Genomic DNA, 23,206 nt, shown 5'->3' with positions numbered 1-23,206 from the left:
AGTAATAAACGTAACGATTGCAGCAACAACTTAATTCATCCAAACGATTTTATGAAGCCTGGTCCCAAGCCCATTATAAAATTTTGACTTCCACTTTACAAAAGTATCGGGTCCGTACACGTTTAATATAAAACATTATTTATGTACCTTTAACTTCATTTTCAAACGAAATATGTAATTATTATAAAAAAAAAAGTAAGAAAGATGGGTTTCTTACACTTAACCACTTGCAAGTTAAGAAACATTGCATTAGCAATTCAAATGAAACAATTTAACGTAACAAAGCTAGAGTCAACAATTGAAAAAGTAGTAGGCTGGGAAAAAACTTTAGCTCTAGTTGAATGTTAAAAGAAGAGATAAACATTAAAAATTCCAACCAACAATTAATATATATATTACTATGAATTAAGTATAGTCATTCACCTTCTGCAATTAAATAAGAGTAAAAACTTTCAAATTGCCAATTAAAGAAAGGAAACAGCATTTTGTTATTATCTCTCTAACGTATAAATGTAGTAGTAATTAATTAATTCAGATACATTTATCACCAGAATATTTAAAAATCTTACTTTCAGATTTGTTATTTAAAAAAAAAGTGTGTGAAATTTTCCCAGGCTTGACAGGGGAAGCCTGCGCACGCCACCGTGGTAACGGAACGCCACTTCGCAGATTTGCAGTGTATTGCGTTCGTGCGGGAAACCAAGAATCCATCTCCGGTGCCGCAACAACGCGCTGGCGGCTCCGCTTTGTGCCCGCGCGACCGGCGAAAACAACCCCGCTCTCAAAAGCGCAGAGCCATAAAGAACAGCCACAAAAAAAAAACGGTAAGCAACGGTTGATGTAGGACGGTTGATGTTGGCTTCGAAACGATCCATAAAAAATAAACTGCTGCAAATGCAATAAAAAAAAGACAGCCTAACTATCCTTGCTTCAAGACCACGATGCATTCTTTGAAACAGCCATACTATAGTCCATCCACGGTAACCTCCTACTTTTCTGAAGCCCTGCTTTTCACCGGATCTACTTTAATGTCACTATGTATCCTTCCGCCGTATGTAAACAAAAACATTGCCATGTGACAAATGTCAAATGGTTTGTTTACAATCACCAGCTGTCAAAACAATGTGTGTGTGTATGTATGTATATATATATATATAAAAGTAATTTGAATATGATCTAAGTATACATGCATATGTTCATAACATTATTTATGATACCCAATGGTAAAAATATTAAAAAATAAGTTTGTTAGCTAAAGAAATAACATATAATTTAAAGTAAATTTTTAGGAGAATATATAAAAAAAAGTATTGTAAATTATACATATGGCTGTCCATCTAAGCAATCTGGAAAAGACTAAGGATTGAAGGTTTAATAAAATTAACAAATTCAGATGAAAACATTTAAAAATGAATTTTCTTCTTTTATTTAATAAACCCCTACCATTTTGCCGGTTAAGGCCACAAATAAAAATATGGTTATATACATTTTCCTGAGTATACTTATTAGACAAAATCATAATTTTATGAACAGTAAAATTGTGGTGAAGAATTGACAGTAATTTCTATACCACTTATATGCATTATTTATTTGTGGCCCTGGATGGGGACTGGCTTTTTGTTTTCCAAGTAAGTTCACTGAAAAATGAAGACACACAACAAAATAAAATGTTTCACATACACCTATACGAATCCAGAAATGAAATTTAATATTCATTTCATAATACGTGTAATATAAAGTTAATACATAAAGTTCCAGTAATCAACATACTTCATGGGAATGCATAAAAGAAAAAAAAAATGTTTCAAACCCCAATACTTACAGTTGCCCAGGTGTTTATTACATACAGACCTCAATAAGAACACCCGGGTAAATCATCAAGAGGAACTGCCAGTACTTCACTGTCTCCATCTACTTGCTGTGTCGTAACCTCAAATTCTTCGCTGTCACTGTCTTCACTTGAACTATCCTCGCCGAGGTGGATGATGAGTGGAGGAATGGTGCCGCTGTCTATGTGGACTTCTCTCTCCCAGTCTGCTTGAATTAGCTTCTCCACGTGATCCACACACCTCGCCCATCTAAAAAAATTAATGTATACAGTAAAACCTCTATATAAATGACCTGTTTATAGCAAAAACCACTCTATAACAAAATATGTTTGTTTCTGTCAAAACGGCATAGTAAACAATGCATGGCATGCTCTTTATTACATACAATTTTGAACTCACTCCACAAGAAAGTATTTTTAAACACAACAAAACTCGTTTAATGTGTTTTCCTCAACTATCAAAGCTATTATTTAATACTTGAAGTAACATGTTTTGTTTTATGTTATCTGAAAAAAAAAAATTATAGTGGTTTATTCAAGATATAATAAAGCTGTAAATATTATATATGTTATCAATAAAGGCTTAGAATGCATATGATAAAATATTTATTTCATAAGTTTTGTGTTTGTTTTTGGTTAAAATTTGTCCCAGACAAAAACAGTGAGATATAGCGAAAATTTAATTTTTTGAATAGTTTTGATGATTTACTGTATATGTATTTCACTATAATAACATAACTTTTGAAAATACTAATGTGCAAGAACTACATGTGTAAATACCTATTCAAGTTCGCTAGATGAAAATATTCAAAATTCTCTACGTTGAAATTTTATCTGAATATTTAAATCTGCCTACAGCACTGAACCCACCATAACTTTAAAGTCATTGACACAAGATTAAGCATAACAGAAAGTAATATCACAATTACTAATAAATACAAAACTATTTATGGAAATGAAACAATTGCAAATGGACTGCAATTACAAAAAAAAAAAACCTTGCAAATAAGTCACCACTGTTAGATCTAGAAACTACACAGATATGTATGAATCACATGGGAATAAAATTACAAACACAAACACAAACACGAACACAAACACATACATGCAACACATTTTCAAAACGACAACTACACAAATTCAAACCACTTATTTTTACCAATTGTTTTAAAGCTGTATTACTGGTATATGAATATACACAAAATGATAATCACACTATACACACACTAGCACACAAAGTTATCAAAAGGAATGGTAGGACCAGGCTGCTAGGCAACAATACTTACGTATTATGTAAAAATGTATGGTAAGGGTTTTGCTGAAGCTTGAGGAATGTTCTACAGGAAAATAAAACAATTTCTACTTCAAAAGGAATACCCCATTGGTCATGCAACATGAAAATACCTCTCTGGTGTGGAAGCATCAAGAGCCTCTTTCCAGATGGCTGCAACTGCATCATTGTCAAATCTCTTGGCCCGCCCCACGTTACTATTGTAATGGTGTTTACATTGAGCCCAAACTAGTTCGATTGCATTATAGTGGCAGTGATAGGGTGGGAGTCGTAGAATTTCGTGGCCATAGTTACGAGCCAACTCGTCTACCTCATATCTGAAAAGTGTGTTAGAACAAGGTGTATACGTAATTTTTTGCAACTATCTCACTTTTAAAGAAATGCTGTAAAAAAAACGAAATAATATACCGTATTCGGGGCTTGTTTTGTTTAGCTATTCTCAGCAGCTCCACTTTCAACAAATTATTTTCATGTTTTATCCCATTCTTCTCCAGCCACGCGATCAGTGCAGCCTTGGTCCAGTTCGTTGTAGGTGTTTTCTCAACCTACGTTGTGCCAACATTTAACTAAATACTCAAGTAGCTGATAAGAATTCATGACAGTAGAACCCTGTTACAATTTTACTGCTTATAAAGTTTTCCTGCCTATAATGTATTATTTTTCAAGTACAATATTTTCCCTATAAGGACAATGTATTTAATTCCTGGATATAATGTTTCACAAATTATGCGTTTCGTGCTTGTAATGTTCACTTCATAAAATTTTAGAAGACGAAAAAAATTAAAAGCCTTTGTCTATACTGTCTATGTATATGTGTATGTTAGCAGTTAACTGCCTGTTGACACCCTTGGAAAACAAATAAATTCATAAATTTTAAGCCATTCTGTGTGTTTTCAAATGTATTCACTTAAATCACATGTTCAAGTGGCAAAAGAACTGGACTTAAGCATTTCCACTGTAAACACTGTCGTGAATTATGACAATTATACAGAAATATGACAATTTTACAGCAATGAGACAATGTGTAAGTAAAGACAAAGCAGATAGAAGCTGGAAGCACCATGATGTTAAAGAAAAATTGTTTTTAGCTTGCTACAAGCAAATTGGAGCATCAAATATATCTTTATGCAGCTTGTTGAGTCCATTGGCAATAAATCCACACTAAAAAGTACTAAATTGAATTTCCTGCTTATGTTTTTTTTTCTTGTAGCCCCTTAAAAACAAATTATAACAGGGTTCTACTGTACTTATGCAAAGCAAACATGTGTTTTGGCATATTGTCGTAATGAATTTCTAAATTTAACAAAGCATGTTAGTTTAGTGACTAGAAATTTTTTTGAAAATATTATTTTAATTTATTAAGTAGGGCAACAGAGCATTCATAAAGTGGGTCCTTTTACCAAACAAGTAATTATGTCATTTTCAAATGCTGTTTGCAATAAAAAAATTTTATTTGGTATTTCAAACCCTCTACTAAATTAGTTTGCACTACAATGTAATTCAATTACATTATATATATATATATATATATATATATATATATATATATATATATATATATATATATATATCTGTGTGTGTGTGTGTGTGTAATCAATTTCAGCTCAAACATTATAGTTTATAAAAATGTAGTGTAGGCATACTATTAAGATAACAATTATTGCTGGCAAAATGTATTAGTCTCGAATATTCGTACTTATACACAATAATAAACACATGTAAATTTTTCACATTACAATTTGAGCAATAAAAAGACACTGCTTTACCATTGCACATACCTGGGTGCTGTGATATGAAGCATTGTCCATTATGATGACACTGGGTTCCTCAAGATGCACCAACATGTCTTCAAACCACATCAAGAAAGTTTCCCCATTCATCTCGCCATGGTAGTCTGCAGTCTTCTGACCTGAAACAAAAAGTAATCCTGCTCCTGGCACAAAGCCAGTGCGCCCTCCAGCATTAACAACAATAAACCTTTTACCATCTCCAACAGTACGTCTCTTCGCAGATTGTAGACTCTTGTCCTGCCATGACTTTGATACAGTTCCTGAAAAATATATGAAATGGAAATGAAATACTTTGTATTGGACCACAGAACAAATTTTCAAATAAATTAATGCCTTGCCTCTCTGGAAAATCCATGTTTCATCAACAAATATGAAATTGGCACCTCTTTCTTTTTCTTCTTTATACTTTCTCAAGAAATCTATTCGCTGCAATACTATGTTTTCATTCTCTATCAAAGCTTTTCGTCCATCAACAGTTTTCCATGAAAATCCCATCTTCTTTAACAATTTATGAAGACTTGATCTTCCACCATAATAATCTATTTGTCTTTCCCTGATTTCTTTCAAAATGGTGTCGACTGTAACATTCAAACCTGTAAATTTATTGCATACATTAACAATACATGAAATAACAGAGGTACACAAAACTAAGCGAAACCACAACCCCGTAGAAGATAATTTAAGTGCACAATTTACATTTATTAAATAGTTTTAATAAACTTACATTTCAAAAATACTTTTAAATTAATGGTAAATATTTACTTGGGCGGTATTTCCGAAAACAAAAGTTAAAAATCCGAAAATACCTTTATTTTATGCTCTTCAACTTCCTCTTTTCATTAAAATCGGCGGAGATTAGAAATTCCAAATACTTTAGGAGATATCGAATTTTTAAATTTCAGCACAAAACCAGCGCATTCCTGTGGCGTGCGTGCACCATTGTTTCTTGTTTACGTACGAGTATCTATTTTTTTTATTGGATAATGATGTCACGTTTTTGTTCGTGATAGGCCAGAATTCAAATGAACTAATACGTGATTATTTAGTTCAATTATTGTTTAAAACGGTGTTTAATTACCGCCTCCAACTTAGGTGAGTTTTTAACGTTTCTAATTTTAAAGTCTTATTTGTTATTTTGATATTGTTGCCCAAGTAATAAGTAACAAAAAAATTTACGTGAGTTGTTACTGTACATCCTTTGTTACGGGTTTGTTAGGTAAGGTCAGTTACATTATAAATAATTTAAAACTAAAGAATAATTAAAATTAATTCACATTATTTTTAATATCACCTTAGTTTGAAAGTATTTATAATGTAACTGACCTGACTTAATCGACCATTTTAGTTTTAAAATATTAAATTAAAAAATTTGATATCTCCTAAAGTATTTGGAATTTCTTATCTCCGCCGCTTTTAATGAAAAGAGGAAGTTTAAGAGCATATGATAAAGGTATTTTCGGATTTTTAACATTTATTTTCGCAAATACCGCTCAACTACATATGATGAAATTTAAAAATTCGATATCTTCTAAAGTATTTGGAATTTCTTATCTCCGCCACTTTTAATGAAAAGAGGAAGTTGAAGAGCATAAAATAAAGGTATTTTCGGATTTTTAACATTTTTTTTCGGAAATACCGCCCAAGTAAATATTTACCCATTAGTATTTCAGCATTCAATTTAGCAATCAATAAGTTACAAGCTCTACACTGTGTTGTAGGTAAATGTTTTGTATCGTGTATCCCATGTGATCCCTAGATCTTTATGCATGAACCTGTACATCCTATTGATCGTGTGGTGCATGTTTTTTTTCATTTATTCAGATCAAAGATCCTGAACATAATCAAATATTGTGGTATAGCAAAAATAATTATCATAAGTTTAATAAGACATATATATTTTCATTATTATTCAACTTTAAATCATAACTCATTACTACATCACAGGTTTTTATTTTTGGTTTTGTACAGGATTTTTAAACGTAATAAATTAGAAAAGCAAGCATCATCAATCACAGGATCAATATTTGCAGGATCATGCGATCAGGATCAATGTATCGAATCGGATACGCGATACTAAACTTTTACTGTTTTATAACCTTCTGTTACTTCATACACTAACACACAGTTTGTCTGGCTAAGTTGTGTTTTCATATGATACTTCATTACAATGAAGTAGGACTATTGTTTATAAAATAACAATACCCCTATATTTTCTAAAGGGTTAGGCGGGGCATGACACTATTTTGCAATAGAATATATATTGTACTGGACCCTGCCACACAGTACAATTTAGCCAATTAAGTATCCCAATTTTTTTTTAATAACCATGCTTGCTTAGACCACAACTCACTAATTTGTAACCAATTACTGCTAAAGCGCACAACTGGATATTATTGATACTGGAAATAGTCATTATTTAACCTTCTGATACATCATAAAAGTTGAGGTTATTTAATATGTATACTGTGTATAACGATATAAACATTACTTGTAGTTTTAGAATGTAACAATTTTCTTTCTATCTTTAACCTAACCTTAAAAGGACGTGTACGTATTTAATATGTTGCACAATATTCTATATATCAATACCATATCAATAAAGAAACCTAACAAACCACCCAAAAATGTTAAGTATTTTTAAAGGACAGATGATATCGGGAAAAAAACTGAACCGGTCAATCTGCATATGGATATATGAAATGAATACAATTAAGTAGGGCCTACCCCAGTGATATCGAAACTACTCTTCAGTATCAAATTTTTACCTTCAGCGTACATCCTGTAAATTGCATTCCTGATTGCATTTACTGTGAAATCGTCGACTGTGTCAAGTGACTTTCCTTCCTGTGGCCTTTTTTTCCTCTTTTTTCCTGGTGTTGAAACTTCTTCAATGTCTTTCTTGTAGTACCTAACCAAAAAAAAAAACATTTGTCATATAACACTTTTCCGGGGACCCGTTCACAATACGCAGTTAGGCAGTGTTCCAAATATGGCATTTTGTCACAAATATTTGCTTTGTGGTCACTAAATGGAAACATTACAGACTTTGTCCACGAAATTAATGAAGTGTTTTTTATTTATTTTGTGATCTCCCAAACAGATGAAAAACTAATTAAATGCAAATTATAAAATCACTCCCTTATGTTATAGTTAAACCTATCATAAAGTTTATAAACATCGTTATAAACAAACGTGTATCACACCCATAAAAATACTTGAAAGTGCCTATATTGTTATTGTTAGGACCTGAGTAGGCCTAATATGATTTTAGGTTAAGTTTTCAACAGAGACGCCACATGGCGGTGTTGTCGCACACCAAAAAATATAAATTGGAAATAAAACACAAAAAACCTCGTGAGTTAAAACACAGGCCGACAATACTTAGGACACAGTCGATATTTTTTTTACGTGCATGAAAACGAAAAAAGCCTACTTACTTGAGAACAGTTGACTTTGCGATGTTGAGAAGAAACGCGGTCGTCTGCGTAACGTCACATTTCTTCAAGTCGCCTTTCCTAATTAAAAGATATAAGTTCTGAGCGACGTTAATGATGTCCATCTGACGCTGCGACGAAGTAGCTTTCCCCATCCCGGAACCAATTACCATTACAGCAATCACAAGAACCACACAAAATATCAAAACGATAACAAATTCCATCATTACAATAGTAGATAATAAATAATATAACAAAGTTAAAATACACAATATTAACACAAAATCCTGAAACACAAACTGTACGTTATTTCACGGTCAGTAATATATTAAAACACACTGCAAAATGGCGTACAGACTGCAGACTGCTTAAAGAGCTGCTGAAAGCGGCTGAAAGAGAAAACAAACAAGTGACTATTAACATTATTAATGCGCGACCACGGTTTCGGCACGTAATATTTTTTTACCGTTAACATAACGTTTTTATTTCACCAGAGATTTAAAAAAATGTTCAAACTTAACAAATACCCAAACAAATTCTTAAATACACGCGGAAAGTCAAAAAATATATATTTTGGCTATGGAACTATTTCGTTCTAATCATTGCCAACACACCACTTCTCTCACTGTTTCATTTACACACATGCGAGATCATTAATATTAATAATATTGTACATAGATAGTTACTTTTTTTGTAAAATTTTATTTAACATCATTATACGGTAATTTAGTGTTAATGCATGTTTAATATGCATATGATGGAAAGTATTTTTGCAAACGAACCAAACATGCTGCATCCTGGTGTGTTTTTTCAAAGGTTCGTTTAAAAAAGTAGGAGGTTACCGTGGATGGACTATATGTTTCAGTAGGTCGTAACTATCTAGTTAATACATACGCGAAAATGAACCGCTGGAATTATTGACATAGAATGTTTATTCCGTTCAATTATTATTCTGTCGCTAAAAATCTGCAACTCTATTGTAAAAAAAAAAACCACGGATGCAATTCCATCATGGTCTTTTTTGTTATAAGATGTCGAATTGGAAACAGTATATATTTTTAAAGGTATGTTAAAAAATGTCGTTTAGTTGCACATAATTAGATTTTTTACGTTTGTAATTAATAGAGACCGGGAAAATTCGCAGATTTATTTCGCGTTATGCTAGAATCCAAACACATTCATTGTATTATTATTTATTGACTTAATGGCGAAATTAATGCCGTTCTTATAGATAACCACAGTATTACACAACTACACAAAAATCATACGTCATAGACTTGTAATGCAACTTAACTAAACTAACCTAATAGCTTAAAAACTACAATTCAGACATTTTGCACTTTTCATTGCTTCTGTGATTGGCTCAGAGTTTATCTGAATGACTCTGAGCCAATGTAAAACCTTCAACCAAAGAAGTATCGATACGCGAAGTTCCCAGTTGGCAGGTCTCACAAGTCAGTTCAGGAGCCAGTGAGCAGGTGGCATTTGTCCGAGTATTTGAGGAGTCTGCCCTAGAGGTAATTGAAACTGCAAATTTTTCCAGTCCCTGGTGATTAAAATTATGTTAGGAACACAAATTTTTGTTCAATATATTTAATGACCGTCCATCAATAATTCAAAAAATTTTATGTGACTTTCATGGAACTTTAATTAAAGCGAAACTATATGGAAACTTTATAAATTATATTCATTGCTCAATTTTTCGTTATTGTGAAGTTAGAGCATGTACACCCAGTCATCCCCCTCCTCCTTTTTTAAACACTGAAATCTTTATAAGAACGTGCATGAACTAACTAACGTATGCTTGTATTGGTTTAGTTGTTGTAACCAACCGCGGTCGCGCAAGAGTTTCGCTCCACGGGTGGAGACGCGATGTGGTTTCCCGCAGCCTTCCGCACGATCCTAAAGACCCGCTAGGGAGGTGTACCGTTGGGGAAGGGGGTGGTGGGGGGTTGAAGCACTCCTGTTATTTTTTAAGGATTCGTCCCACCTGCAGAAGAGTCACAAAGCCGGGATGTTTTACGACGCAATGTTTTCTACGGGAAGTGCGTGCTTCCCCGCTGGAGAAGGGGGAAGGGGGGCGGGGGTGTTGGCCAGCACTACCTGGGGACAGGTCGGTGACCCCGGGCGAGGGGGTGGGTGAGGGCGGATCCGCGAGGGTTCCGTACCTGAGCCGAAACTGTGGGAATCTTTGTCCGCGGGATGCTTGCCCTCTCTTCTTCCCAATGTGCCTGTCAGCATTTAGGAACGGGTTAAAAAAAAAAAAAAACACCACCCTGTAGAAACAGCGTGTAGTTCCTGTTGAAACCATTATACACTCACAACATGTTAGCGATAGATAGGGACTGGAAAAATTCGCGGGTTCAATGACCTGTAGGATGAACTCCATAGTTCTACGTACACTCGGTCAAATGTCACCCACTCATTGGCTGCTGTCTTGTGAGACGTCCCATCGTAGCAGCCTGTGATTCGATAAAGCTTTGGTTGGGCGTTTCTCATTGGCCCAGAGTCATCCAGGTGAGTTGTGAGCCAATAGCAGAGGCAGCACTGAGGTATAACTATTTGTATTTCATCCTATCGCGAAATTAATTCGCGAATTTTTCCTGTCTCTGGCGATAGATAGGGGCAGTCATTTTTCGCGAAAAGATCTGAACACTAACTAGACTGCAACAAGGTACACCCACACCAGTGGTTGCCTTATTTGACCGGGCCACTCAGGACGCGTTTACTTCCGCGGTGAATCACTGTGGTTGGTTTTGTTACAATCGATACGGACCTGGGAGAAACTCGCCAAATCACGAAACACAAACGATGCTATAGTGTTTTAACTTTCATCTATTCTTGAAATATTTTCGCGAAATATGCATGCCCCTTGCGATAGACAGTGACCAAACATATTCCTCCCCACACTCGGGCAAATGTGCAAATGCCACTTGTGCATTGGCTGCTGTTGACTTCTTAGACATCTGCTCTAGGTAGCTTGAGATTCGATACTTGTAGGTAAGTTGTGGGTTCTTCGTTGGCCGGGGTGTAAGCCAATAGCAGAATCAAGGGAGTGTTATTACAAGAGACTGAAAAAAAATTATAGGTTTCAATGATCTCTAGAATACAATCTCCTACACACTCGGGCAAATGCCACCTGCGCATTGGCTACTGACTTGTGAGACCTGTCAACTGGGATGATGCTTGCGATTCCATACTTCTTTGGCTGAAGGTTTTTTCATTGGCTCAGAGTCACTCAAATAAACTGTGCGACAGTCACAGAAACAATATGAAAATACACGTGTTTGGATTTTATTAGCATATCTCTAAATGAATCCACAAATGTTTTTTTCCGGTATCTAACTAAATATTTCGAGACTAGTTGAGAGTAGCTGAAAAAAAAAACGTGATTGGGTGAGTTCCTTTCAGGTGAATGTCTCCTGTCAGCACATCAATCACAGTAATTCAGTGTGGAAGCAAACGCGTCCTAAATAGCCTAAATACAGACTATTTGTATTGTCGTAGTACAGTGTTTGTCACACTTGTATGTTCCACGTGAAGGGGCAGGCATTTTTCGTGACAAAAATCTTTATCGCTCATTATACTGCAGCAGTTACTTCCTTCTTATTGGCGGGCGTCTGCAAGAGAAGACATTGCCTTATTAAGCCGGGCCATTCACGATGCGTTTGCTTCCGCGCTGAACTATTGCGATTGGTGTGCTGACAGTAGATATGTATAGGCCCTATGAAAGGAACTCCGATCAATCACAAAACACAGGCGATGCCACAGTGTTTCAGCTCTTAGCTAGTCTCGAAATCCTTTTTGCGGAAGAAAAAAAATATACTTAGAGCGTTTCCAGAGGGTGTGTTATAACGCGGCTCAGTTGTGACCAGATAAAACATGGTTAAGAGGAAATACGTTTATGACTGCATGATCATGAGAAGATACTCAAGTTAGAGACCGAGAAAGGAGTATAGGATAAGCAAGAAGTGTAGAGGCAGACAAGAAGATGTAGGATGTGCTAGTTGTGGGGAGATGAGAAGATTAGAGCAGGATATGAGGGCATGGAGAGGGAGGGGTGTCAAACCGGTCCTCGAAGACTTGACAACAACATTTTAACAACCTGGTCTGTGTTAGTAGGCTTGTTGCGTGGGAGGAGAGGAGGAGGGGAAGGTGTTTGTTACTCCACACACACACACACACACACACAAAATTGGGTGCGTGTACTTATATACGAGCGTTACAAGTTATACTTACTTGGCGTAATAAAAATCTAACTTTAATTTTGCATGAAAATAATACATATAAATAAAATAATAAAATGACTGAAGTGGTATAATAAATTAAATCAAATTAAAAAAAATTAATCAAATACTTAATATTCAATTTTATTGTAAACATGTGTAAAGAAATGTATAGGTATATATTTTTTCATCCTATGAAAATGTCTTTTTTTAGTGCGCACGCAACGCGAAAATTCATAACGCGCCTAAAGAAGTATAAGAAGTATAACTTCAATAAATACTTACCAAACTGAAAGAGCCACGCGTCCATTCCTTGGCCAGAATTCTAACTCACAATCCAGATCACCGCAGGTAAATAGGCGAACATCACGTGAAACGAAATGCACGAAAGTCATGTTGGACATACGCCAAGTTTAAAACTCCTATTTCTGGTGTGGTCGTATGTAATCCGGGTTCAGTTACACATAATTGGGAACACGCGTAATTCTGGTTGTTCAGGAAGTATTAATAATCATTGGATTGGTCGAGTTCACATACGAGTCAAGACCCTATGTGGAAACGTTACGGCTCAAGATATTGATTGGGAAACATTTGTAGTATGGAGCGAGGCGACATAGTAGTAAGGAAGTAGACTCGCATACCGGAGGGCCCGGAGTCGAATACCGGCCAGACCATACCGATGTCAGTCTTCCAGTAGTTCCCCGGAATGACTCCAGGTAAATGCAGGGCTGGCTCCTTGCTGGAGGCAGTGAGTGGCCCATTCCTTTACCAATATCCCTGTTGGGGGTTGTTGTGCATTTACCGTCTCCAATGACCTCCCTAGAGAACGATAAGTTAAGGCCAATTACAATTTTATTTTATTTTTTAAGTTTTTCCTTACTACTACACTGTATTTTTTTTTTGTAAATGAAACAGAAATATTCATGTAATCTTTACAGTCAATTTGTACATGTGCATAAAAAAAACTGTATCGCTACAGAATAGTGTTCGCAGTAATACTGGCTTCGGATTCTTACTCAGGAATGTACACTTTGTGTTGTCCCAGTACCTTCAACTTAACAAAATAATAAAGTTAAATTGTTGAATATTCGATTATTTTTTACATTGTATAAAAAATTATGCTTGAATGAAACATCAAGTAAAATATAAAATTATGCGCCAATTTTAGTAAGAAATACTCAGTATTATCTCGAAAAATGTATTTCATAAATGGGAAAATAACAATAGCTATGAGTAGGAGGTACAAAGTTATAATATCTTTATTGTAGTAACAGTAAACTGTATCTTGACTGTATTTTATTTTGTAAAAGTACATTTTTTCCCTGTGAATGATTTCTAACAGCTAATGAACAGTTCGTCGGTCACTGAGCAAAGTAGACTTAAAACACACATGCATCTGAGTCACTTAAATGATTCGATGTCTCTTTGGTTGAGGGTTTCTCATTGGTGGAGACCGGGAAAATTCGCGGTTTCACTTAGCGACATGCTAAAATTTTAAGAAATTATACCGGTCTGAATGCTTCTGTCATTGGCTCACGGCTAAGATGAAGGACTCTGAACCAATGACAAACCCTCGACTAGACGAGTATCGAATCACAGGCCAACCTGTTGAGACATTCAGTAGTTCAGCAGCCAGTAAACAGATGACTAGGGGCAGGTAATTTTCGCAAAAAAAAACTGAAAGGTCTCAAGACTGCAGTAAGGTATGCCCACGCCAGCGGTTTCTTCGTTATAATTGGCGGCCATCTGAAAGAGAAGCCTTTGCCTTATTTAGCCAGGCCAATCAGATTTTTTTTTGCTTCCACACTGAATAGCTGTGATCGATGTGTTAACAGTAGACATGTGTACCTGGAAGAAACTCAACCAATCACGAAAAAAGACAAGGCTACAGCGTTTTAACACACAACTGGTTTCGACATCTTTTCGAGAAAAATGCATGCCCCTACGGATGACATTCGTCAGAGTGTGCAGAGAGAACTGTGGATTCGATCATAAATATCATCACATCCGCCAAACTTTCTGGTCCATACTCATCGGCCAAGAGTCCCCCAGATTGACACGTGAGCCAGTACAGGAAGAAGCACATATCTACGAGAACATGAATGAGTAGAGACCGGAAAAATTCGCGGATTCATTTCGCGATACGCTAAAATTCAAATACATATACATTTAATCTGCTTTTGTTATTTTGGTTCACTGTTCATCTGGACGACTCTGGGCCAATGGTAAATACTGAACCAAAGAAGTATCGTATCACAAGCAAACTAGTTGAGACGACTCACAAGTCAGCAGCCAATGAAAAGGCGTTATTTTCCCGGGTATACTGAGGACTGTGTAGTTTATCCTGAAAGTAATCAAAACCGCGAATTTTTCCAGTCCCTATGAATGAGTTTCAGCGTATCACGAATTAATCCCTGAAACTGCATACAGAGTAGGTTTCAAATGTTACTATCCCGTAAAATAACCTTCGGTACGGTTACGGTAGAAGGCACGGAGTTAAGGAAATGTCAACAGACGGAATGATGCGACGTGGTTGAAGTCCATTTTATTAATTTCGCCATCGCCATGTTGTCCCGCCTTAAAAACATAGCGGAATCGGTGCTTGATAACGTCAAATGATGGTTAGTAAGAATGAATTAGAATCCTTGTCTCTAAAAACGGTTACTTTTATTTATTTTTTTAATAAATCCATTCAAAACTGTTTCTAGGACGTTAAAAAAACTCCACTTCAGCGAATGTTTCGGGCGTTCTAACCAATGCGGCGCAACAATTAGCTGAAGCAAAAGGAAACTACTTCACACACAAGCAGACGAGTGGCCAGCCCCTGGTCGAGAAGGTGTGTCCACGGAGATCCGCTAACAACGGGGCGGAAAGATCTACAAGAGCTGTCGCACGCTTTTTTTTTCTCTCGGATCCGGCATGCGGAAAAATGATCATTAAAAAAAAAGGAGGAAAAAAAAATTAATGACGGTTCCGGCGGCGAAGACGAGGACGGCACGCGGACTCCTCCGACCCTTGACCCCTGACCTAGAACCGGGCGGACGGCCGCCACTTTCTCCAGCTCCAGTGGCTGCTGGAAGCGGAGGTAACGACACTGACCACGCGGCCTTCGTGTTCCCCCCCGCCTCCCCTCTCCCTCCTTCTTCATAACCACGAACCTCTCTCTCTCTCTCATTCTCTTTCTCTCTCTGGCGAGGATCTCGCGCCTGCAAGCCGCGCGACTTTCTAACGACTTGTGACGAGCCGACACGCCAGCATTCCGATACGACAACCCTGAACGTAAACACTTTGTGGCTTGAAATCGGGGGGAAAAAAAAATTCGCGGAACCATTTCGCGCTGTGCTAGGATCTAGACCCACGTACCCTCGCATGTCTTCTGAAGGGACTCCGAGCCAATGAAATACCATTCAACCAGAGAAGTATCGAGTGGCACGCATCCCAGCTGACGTGTCTCACGAGCCAGCGGCGAATGAGCAAGAGCGGCATTTGTCCGAGTGTGTAAGGGGATTGCGGAGTCTATCCGCGAATTCTTTCCGGTCCCTAGTTGTTAGGCCCACCTCCTAACTAGATTGCTAGTTGAAAATTCGCGATTTCGCTTCACGATTCAATGAAATCGCTGTTTCTTCTATTAGCTCAGAGTTAGCCCGACTAATCGTTAGTAGAGACCGGAAAAATTCGCGGATTCATTTCACGATATGTAAGAATCCAAACATTGCTTCTGTCATTGGCTTACAGTTTATCTGAAGGACTTTGAGCCAGTGGAAAACCCTCAATCAAAAAGTATCGAATCGCAAGCGTCCCAGTCGACCGGTGTCACGAGTCAATAGCCAATGAGCAGGTGGCATTTGCTTGAGTATGTAGGGGTTTTTGGAGTCTATCCTAGAGATAATCGAAAGTGCGAATTTTTCCGGTCTCTAATCATTAGAGACCTGCAAAATTCGCGGTTTCGATGGCCTTCAGGATAGACTGCACATACCCCTGTACACTCTGGCAAATAACGCAAGTTCATTGGCTGCCGACTTGTAAGTCGTCTCAGCTGGTTTGTCTGTGATTCGATCCTTCTTTGGTTGAGGGTTTATAACTGGTTCAGATTCGTCCAGATGAACAGTAAGCCAATAGCAAAATTATGTAAGAGGTATAGGTGTTTGAATTCTAGCCTATCACCGAATGAATCCGCGAATTTTGCAGGTCTCTAGGTATAAGTGTTTCACTCTTAGCCCATCACGAGATTAATCCGCGAAATTTTTTCCGGCCTTTAATCATAAAGTATTCCGGCAACTGTTTCACGTGGAGTTGGTAAAGTGCCTGTCCGCGGAGGGCGAAGGACAGGTTCCGGCAACAGCTGCCTGAAGTGGGTCATCTTCACCGCTGCCTCGCGCCGGGAGCCTTAATTGCCGTGAGCGATGGGCCGGCCGCTGATTGGTCTCCGCGCCGCCACGCCCCGCCTCCATTGTCTCCCAGCGCGGCTACTGGGCGCCGTCTCCCAATACACCCCTTCCTCCCCCTCCAACACCTGACTTCCTAAAAAAAAAAACAGCTTTCCAAGTATTTGTTTTATTCTTTAAAAATTTTTTTTCTTCAAATGTTTGTCAATGGCATAGCATTACGTGCAGACCAGAATAATTCGCGGATTCATTTCACGTTATGCTAGAATCCAAACGCGCGCAACTTCATATCGCCTCTGCGATCGGCTCACAGTTTATCTGAAGGACTCTTGAGCGAATGAAAAAAAACCATTCAACGAGAGAATCATCGAATCGCCTCACAAGTCGGTAGCCAATGAGCAGGCGGCATTTGCCCGAGCATGTAGGGCTTTGCGGAGTATACTTATACCCTAGAGGTAGTCGAAGCCTCGAATTTTTCTAGTGCCCGCTGATGACAAAGGAAACGTAACTTCAACTCGGTGTACGCGAGACCGATTCTCGAAGATCACCCCGTGAGCTACTTCTCTAATAGCCCAGGAAACAAAGGTTTCAACCTGTGAAAAATTTGTCCAAAGCTGAATTTTTGCACAGTGGTAGAGTCGACTATGCTTAATAACATACCGAAAGTTTACCGCTGTAGACCTTGTGCGTATCACTGAAAATTTGCAGTTAAATCCTAGATGACAGCGACTTGCAGTAGTTCATTAAAATGTTTCCCATTTTTGCACTTTTTACCGTAGACTCTCAATAGCTATATAAAAATAATCTTAAAGCACTACTACTCACATTGATAATGAATAAAGTTCTAAAAGTTAATATTAAAGGTAAGAAAAAAAATGTTAAATTAATGAAATAAGTTTTTTTACATCAGTCAAGGCAATAAAAAGACAATTAACTTACAAATAAAGGGTCTTACACAAATATTTCTTTTACAAAAGTTGTTGTATAGTTCTTAAGCTTTACAGGGACATATCTCTCAAAAGTGTAGCTTAATTTATAGGATCACTAGAGACTCCCGAGCTTATCAATGTCGTCTACGCACTGCGACAGAGCCACAGCCGCAAGCGCTGTGGCCACTCTCTCCCACGAAATCGAAGATTTTTAATCTTTGTAAAATTTGCTCCTAACTGAAATTTAAAACAGTGGTAACATTCAAGTTTTTTTAGCAACATTTGAAATGTTTACCTCCGCAAACCTTGCGCGGAACACCGAAAACGAGAAGATAAGTCCTAAATAATACTTTATTGACCACTCAACAATATGGCACTATAACGTAATTACTATAGTATACTTTCAGAAAAGCAAACCAAAACTTACTCAAAACATTATTATCAATGATTAAATTTAAAAATCTTTCATTACGTTTGACTAAATATGATATTTATTCAATAATATTAGAAGAGAGGTGTTCTGAAAAAAGGGCACAAACGAAAATACGTATTACAAAAACACGTAGAGCCCGATTTGAAAACATTAAATAAAAGTAGTTGCAAAGTTCTTAAACTTTAAATTAGTTTATTTGTTGAGAGCTTGGTACAATGTGTCTGACCGTTAAAGCGATCCGAGCCGCGTAGTGTGTACTACTGCGATGTTGTCGAAGTAGGCTCGGGTCGGGACGAATTTCGCTGTAAAGAAACAAAGGTTTTTAATACATGGAAAATTATCCCAAAGAAGAAACTTTGTACAGTTGTAGAATGAACGTTTCTTGGTAACATATCAAAAGTTTACCGATGCAAACCTTGTGCGTCACGCCAAAAACGAGCAGTTAAGCCCAAAATGTCAATTTTTTGCAACGATCCACAATAATGTATATTGCAAATGCAGTTTATGGAGTAGACTGACAGTATGTAACCCAAAATAATATAAAAACATTGCCCTATCTGAGTATAGTGATAAAAAGTACGAAGTTTAAACATCTTTCTATAAAATAGACAATTTAAATCATTAAAGTTAACGAATTCACTTTCATTCAATTTTTAGGAAATATAAATACATTTTACATAAACTTAAAGAGCCCAACATGGAAATCGCCTAGAGTAAACGTTGTTGCATATTTATTCATCTTTAAATTGGTATATTTTTTAAGGGTCTCATACAATTAGTCTGACCGCTGAAGCGATCCGAGCCGCGTAGTGTATACTACTGCGATGTTGTCGAAGTAGGCTCGGGTCGGGACGAATTTCGCTGTAAAGAAACAAAGGTTTTTAATACATGGAAAATTATCCCAAAGAAGACACTTTGTACAGTTGTATAATTAACGTTTCTTGGTAACATATCAAAAGTTTACCGATGCAAACCTTGTGCGTCACGCCAAAAACGAGCAGTTAAGCCCAAAATGTCAATTTTTTGCAACGATCCACAATAATGGATATTGCAAATGCAGTTTATGGAGTAGACTGTCAGTATGGAACCCAAAATAATCTAGAAACATTGCCCTATCTGATGATAGTAATAAAAAGTACACAGTTTTAACATCTTTATATAAAATAGACAATTTAAATCATTAAAGTTGAGAAATTCATTTTCATTTAATTTTACGGAAAAGTTAATACATCTTACATAAATATAAAGAGCCCTACGTGAAAATCTCTTTCAATAAACGTTGTTGCATATTTATTCTTCTTTAAATGGGTATATTTGTTAAGGGTCTCATACAATTTGTTTGACCCCTGAAGCTATCCGACCCGTGTAGTGTGTACTACTGTGAGGTTGCCGAAGTCGGCTTGGGGTCGGGACGAATTTCGTTGTTAAGAAACAAAGGTTTTTAATACATGGAAAATTATCCCAAAGAAGAAACTTTGTACAGTTGTATAATGAACGTTTCTTGGTAACATATCAAAAGTTTACCGATGTAAACCTTGTGCGTCACGCCAAAAACGAGCAGTTAAGCCCAAAATGTCAATTTTTTGCAACGATCCACAATAATGTATATTGCAAATGCAGTTTATGGAGTAGACTGACAGTATGTAACCCAAAATAATCTAGAAACATTGCCCTATCTGAGTATAGTGATAAAAAGTACGAAGTTTAAACATCTTTCTATAAAATAGACAATTTAAATCATTAAAGTTAACGAATTCACTTTCATTCAATTTTTAGGAAATATAAATACATTTTACATAAACTTAAAGAGCCCAACATGGAAATCGCTTAGAGTAAACGTTGTTGCATATTTATTCATCTTAAAATTGGTATATTTTTTAAGGGTCTCATACAATTAGTCTGACCGCTGAAGCGATCCGAGCCGCGTAGTGTATACTACTGCGTGTTGTCGAAGTAGGCTCGGGTCGGGACGAATTTCGCTGTAAAGAAACAAAGGTTTTTAATACATGGAAAATTATCCCAAAGAAGAAACTTTGTACAGTTGTATAATTAACGTTTCTTGGTAACATATCAAAAGTTTACCGATGCAAACCTTGTGCGTCACGCCAAAAACGAGCAGTTAAGCCCAAAATGTCAATTTTTTGCAACGATCCACAATAATGGATATTGCAAATGCAGTTTATGGAGTAGACTGTCAGTATGGAACCCAAAATAATCTAGAAACATTGTCCTATCTGATGATAGTAATAAAAAGTACACAGTTTTAACATCTTTATATAAAATAGACAATTTAAATCATTAAAGTTGAGAAATTCATTTTCATTTAATTTTACGGAAAAGTTAATACATCTTACATAAATATAAAGAGCCCTACGTGAAAATCTCTTTCAATAAACGTTGTTGCATATTTATTCTTCTTTAAATGGGTATATTTGTTAAGGATCTCATAGAATTTGTTTGACCCCTGAAGCTATCCGAGCCGTGTAGTGTGTACTACTGTGAGGTTGCCGAAGTCGGCTTGGGGTCGGGACGAATTTCGTTGTTAAGAAACATGGAAAATTATCCTAAAGCAGAAACTTTGTACAGTTGTAGAATAAACGTTTCTTAGTAACATGTCAAAAGTTTACCGATGTAACCTTTGTGATCACACCAATAACGAGCAGTTAAGTCCTAAATGATAATTTCCCAAACGATCCACAAAATTGTGTTTCGTAAATAATTTAATAACTCTATAAATACTTTTTTTAAGTAGGCTCCAAGTATACAGAAAACTTGGTTTGTCCTCAAACGCCATACTACTACGGTAATAGGAATATGAAATCACTACAGACAAGATTTTGTTCCGTTTACTATGGTGAAACCAGAGCTAACCGAGAAATGACCGAACGTCCCGGAAAGTTGTGATATTTGACGATATTGCGCGAGTAGCACACCCGTACGTGACTAAAGAGAATGGATAGTTTCCTTAGCCGTTAGGATTTCTGGTACGAACACCCTCTCACAGGTAGCGTCATAAAATACGGTCAAACTCTTGCAAAACCATCCACCACCGCTCTTTGCCACTAGCAATCCAACGACGTCAGCTAGGCGCTGCACTCAAATACATTAACTTATTTTAAAAAAAACAATATGTAATGCTACCTATACGTTTTACAACACAACTCGTGTTTTATTTATTTTCTGAAAAAAACCCTATTACTATAGGAATTGGTTTTTTAAGTGAAAAAAACTCAGAGTACATTTTCGATGTATCGTTTTATTCTATTTTTATGTAGTAAACTGATTTTAAAGAAGTAAATATATAATTTTTAATTTTGTCGAATACTGGCTACATTCAAATCTTGCATTGTTCTGATCGAAAATAAAACGATGTATCAGAAATAAAAAAAAAAATTTGTTGCTAAAAAATAAATTTTAATAATAAAATTTTTGAAACAGAATCAATCCATGCAGATATAAAACCAGAGGTCCTCTAGAGTTTTTCATTTACAAGTTCCAAGCAGAAATCGTTTATTGTTAATTTTATTGTATCAAAAAACATTCATATAAGAAAAAAAATGCATATCTCATTACATGTAACATACACCCTCTCATATGAATTAGCTATGTTTTAAGTGATCCCTAAATAAGACCCAGTTGAATGAGTGTCGCAGTATGCAGTGTGTCGGAATGCCGCGCTGGAACGGCGGTGGCCGTGAGAGATCAGTACGGCCGCAGTACACTGCAACGCTCGGGCCGCTTTAATGAGCCAACTAATTACGTTAGACTCTTTATAAATATACTGTATTAAAGCTAAAGGTATAACCAAAAACATTTATTTGGACATTTTTCGCATTGGACTCTTCAAATTGGTGTAAATAGTATTTTTATCTGAGTGGCAAAGATAAAAAATAATATGTCATGAATTAATCGCTTAATATCACATCTTTAATATTAACAATTTATGCTTTTTACAACATTAGTGGCTGTATTAGAGTCTCAAGATTATTTTGGTAGTTTTATGGACAGTCTAAATGAAAAACTGTACAAATGGGTAGCATTTTAATGGACTGATGTAAGTCGCTGTCATCTAGGACTTAAATGCAAATTTTCGGCGATACGCACAAGGTCTACAGCGGTAAACTTTCGGTATGTTATTAAGCATAGTCAAATCTACAACTGTGCAAAAATTCAGCTTTGGACAAATTTTTCACAGGTTTGTGCCTTTTTAAGTCTTGGTTTCCTGGACTATAAGGCGAGGGATAACCACCGACCCGCTTGTTTTTGTTTCTGTTTGAAGTTACGGGGCCCGGAGTGGTCAGCGGGAGAAGGGGGCGAGGAGGAGTGTGAAAAGGGGGGAGGGGTCAGTGAAAGTCCGGCTGGCGGGCGGTCCGTGCCTACATCAACTCCTCCGGTGATCTGAGGCGGCCGGGGCTGTGAGAATCTGGGGCAGCTTGGCCCGCCGACCGGAACAGCCGCGAGCAGTTCCACAGGTGCCAGCACCGAGGACAAGGCGAGGCGAACGAATGGACCACAAGCGGGGGTGTGACTGTCCCGTCGACACCGAAGCCGTTACAAGTGGAGCATGTAGCCCCCGCGTGCGTTCATCACAATTAATTATTCCAAATTTTCGCCAACCGGATGTTCCTCTAATACACTCAAAACGACAATATCGATGGGTGGATACACTTTCCCAAAATAATCAGATTTTTAACTAAAACAGGAGGAGCTAACTCCGAGTGAATGATCATAGGAGAGAGGTCAAAGTCCAAAATCGCAGTTGTTTTTAAAACAACCACGAACATAATTTTTTGTCAAAAACCTGTAAGCATGCTTGATATCCTGGGACCTGTATCAGGGGCCATGGGAACAAAAAAAATTTGTCAAAGTCTCGAACCGCACGGAGAGGCC

The 23,206-nt window shown here is 36.9% G+C and overlaps 1 protein-coding gene across 6 annotated transcripts; it reads right to left on the bottom strand.

The window, feature by feature from the left end:
• Positions 1–1,402: 1,402 nt before the first annotated feature.
• Positions 1,403–8,994, bottom strand: LOC134537531 (uncharacterized). Of its 6 annotated transcripts, none has more exons than XM_063378054.1 (6): positions 8,347–8,994; positions 7,675–7,817; positions 4,898–5,502; positions 3,528–3,664; positions 3,233–3,436; positions 1,403–2,078 (listed from the first exon to the last, which is right to left on the bottom strand). In XM_063378054.1, exons 1-6 carry the CDS (start codon positions 8,568–8,570, stop codon positions 1,853–1,855), a joined length of 1,539 nt encoding a protein of 512 aa, XP_063234124.1. In that variant the 5' UTR covers positions 8,571–8,994; the 3' UTR covers positions 1,403–1,852. The 6 variants fall into 6 exon arrangements, 5 of the variants coding, with proteins under 5 accessions (XP_063234124.1, XP_063234128.1, XP_063234126.1 ...); XM_063378058.1 differs by lacking the exons at positions 3,233–3,436; positions 3,528–3,664 and having other exon boundaries at positions 4,898–5,028; positions 5,104–5,169; positions 5,248–5,502; positions 8,347–8,968; XR_010076001.1 differs by lacking the exon at positions 3,528–3,664 and having other exon boundaries at positions 8,347–8,981.
• Positions 8,995–23,206: the final 14,212 nt, after the last annotated feature.

This window comes from Bacillus rossius, chromosome 12, assembly GCF_032445375.1.
Source record: "Bacillus rossius redtenbacheri isolate Brsri chromosome 12, Brsri_v3, whole genome shotgun sequence".
In the NCBI taxonomy this organism is placed as follows: Eukaryota; Metazoa; Arthropoda; class Insecta; order Phasmatodea; family Bacillidae; genus Bacillus; species Bacillus rossius.
This window is presented reverse-complemented; position numbering and strand designations above follow the sequence as displayed.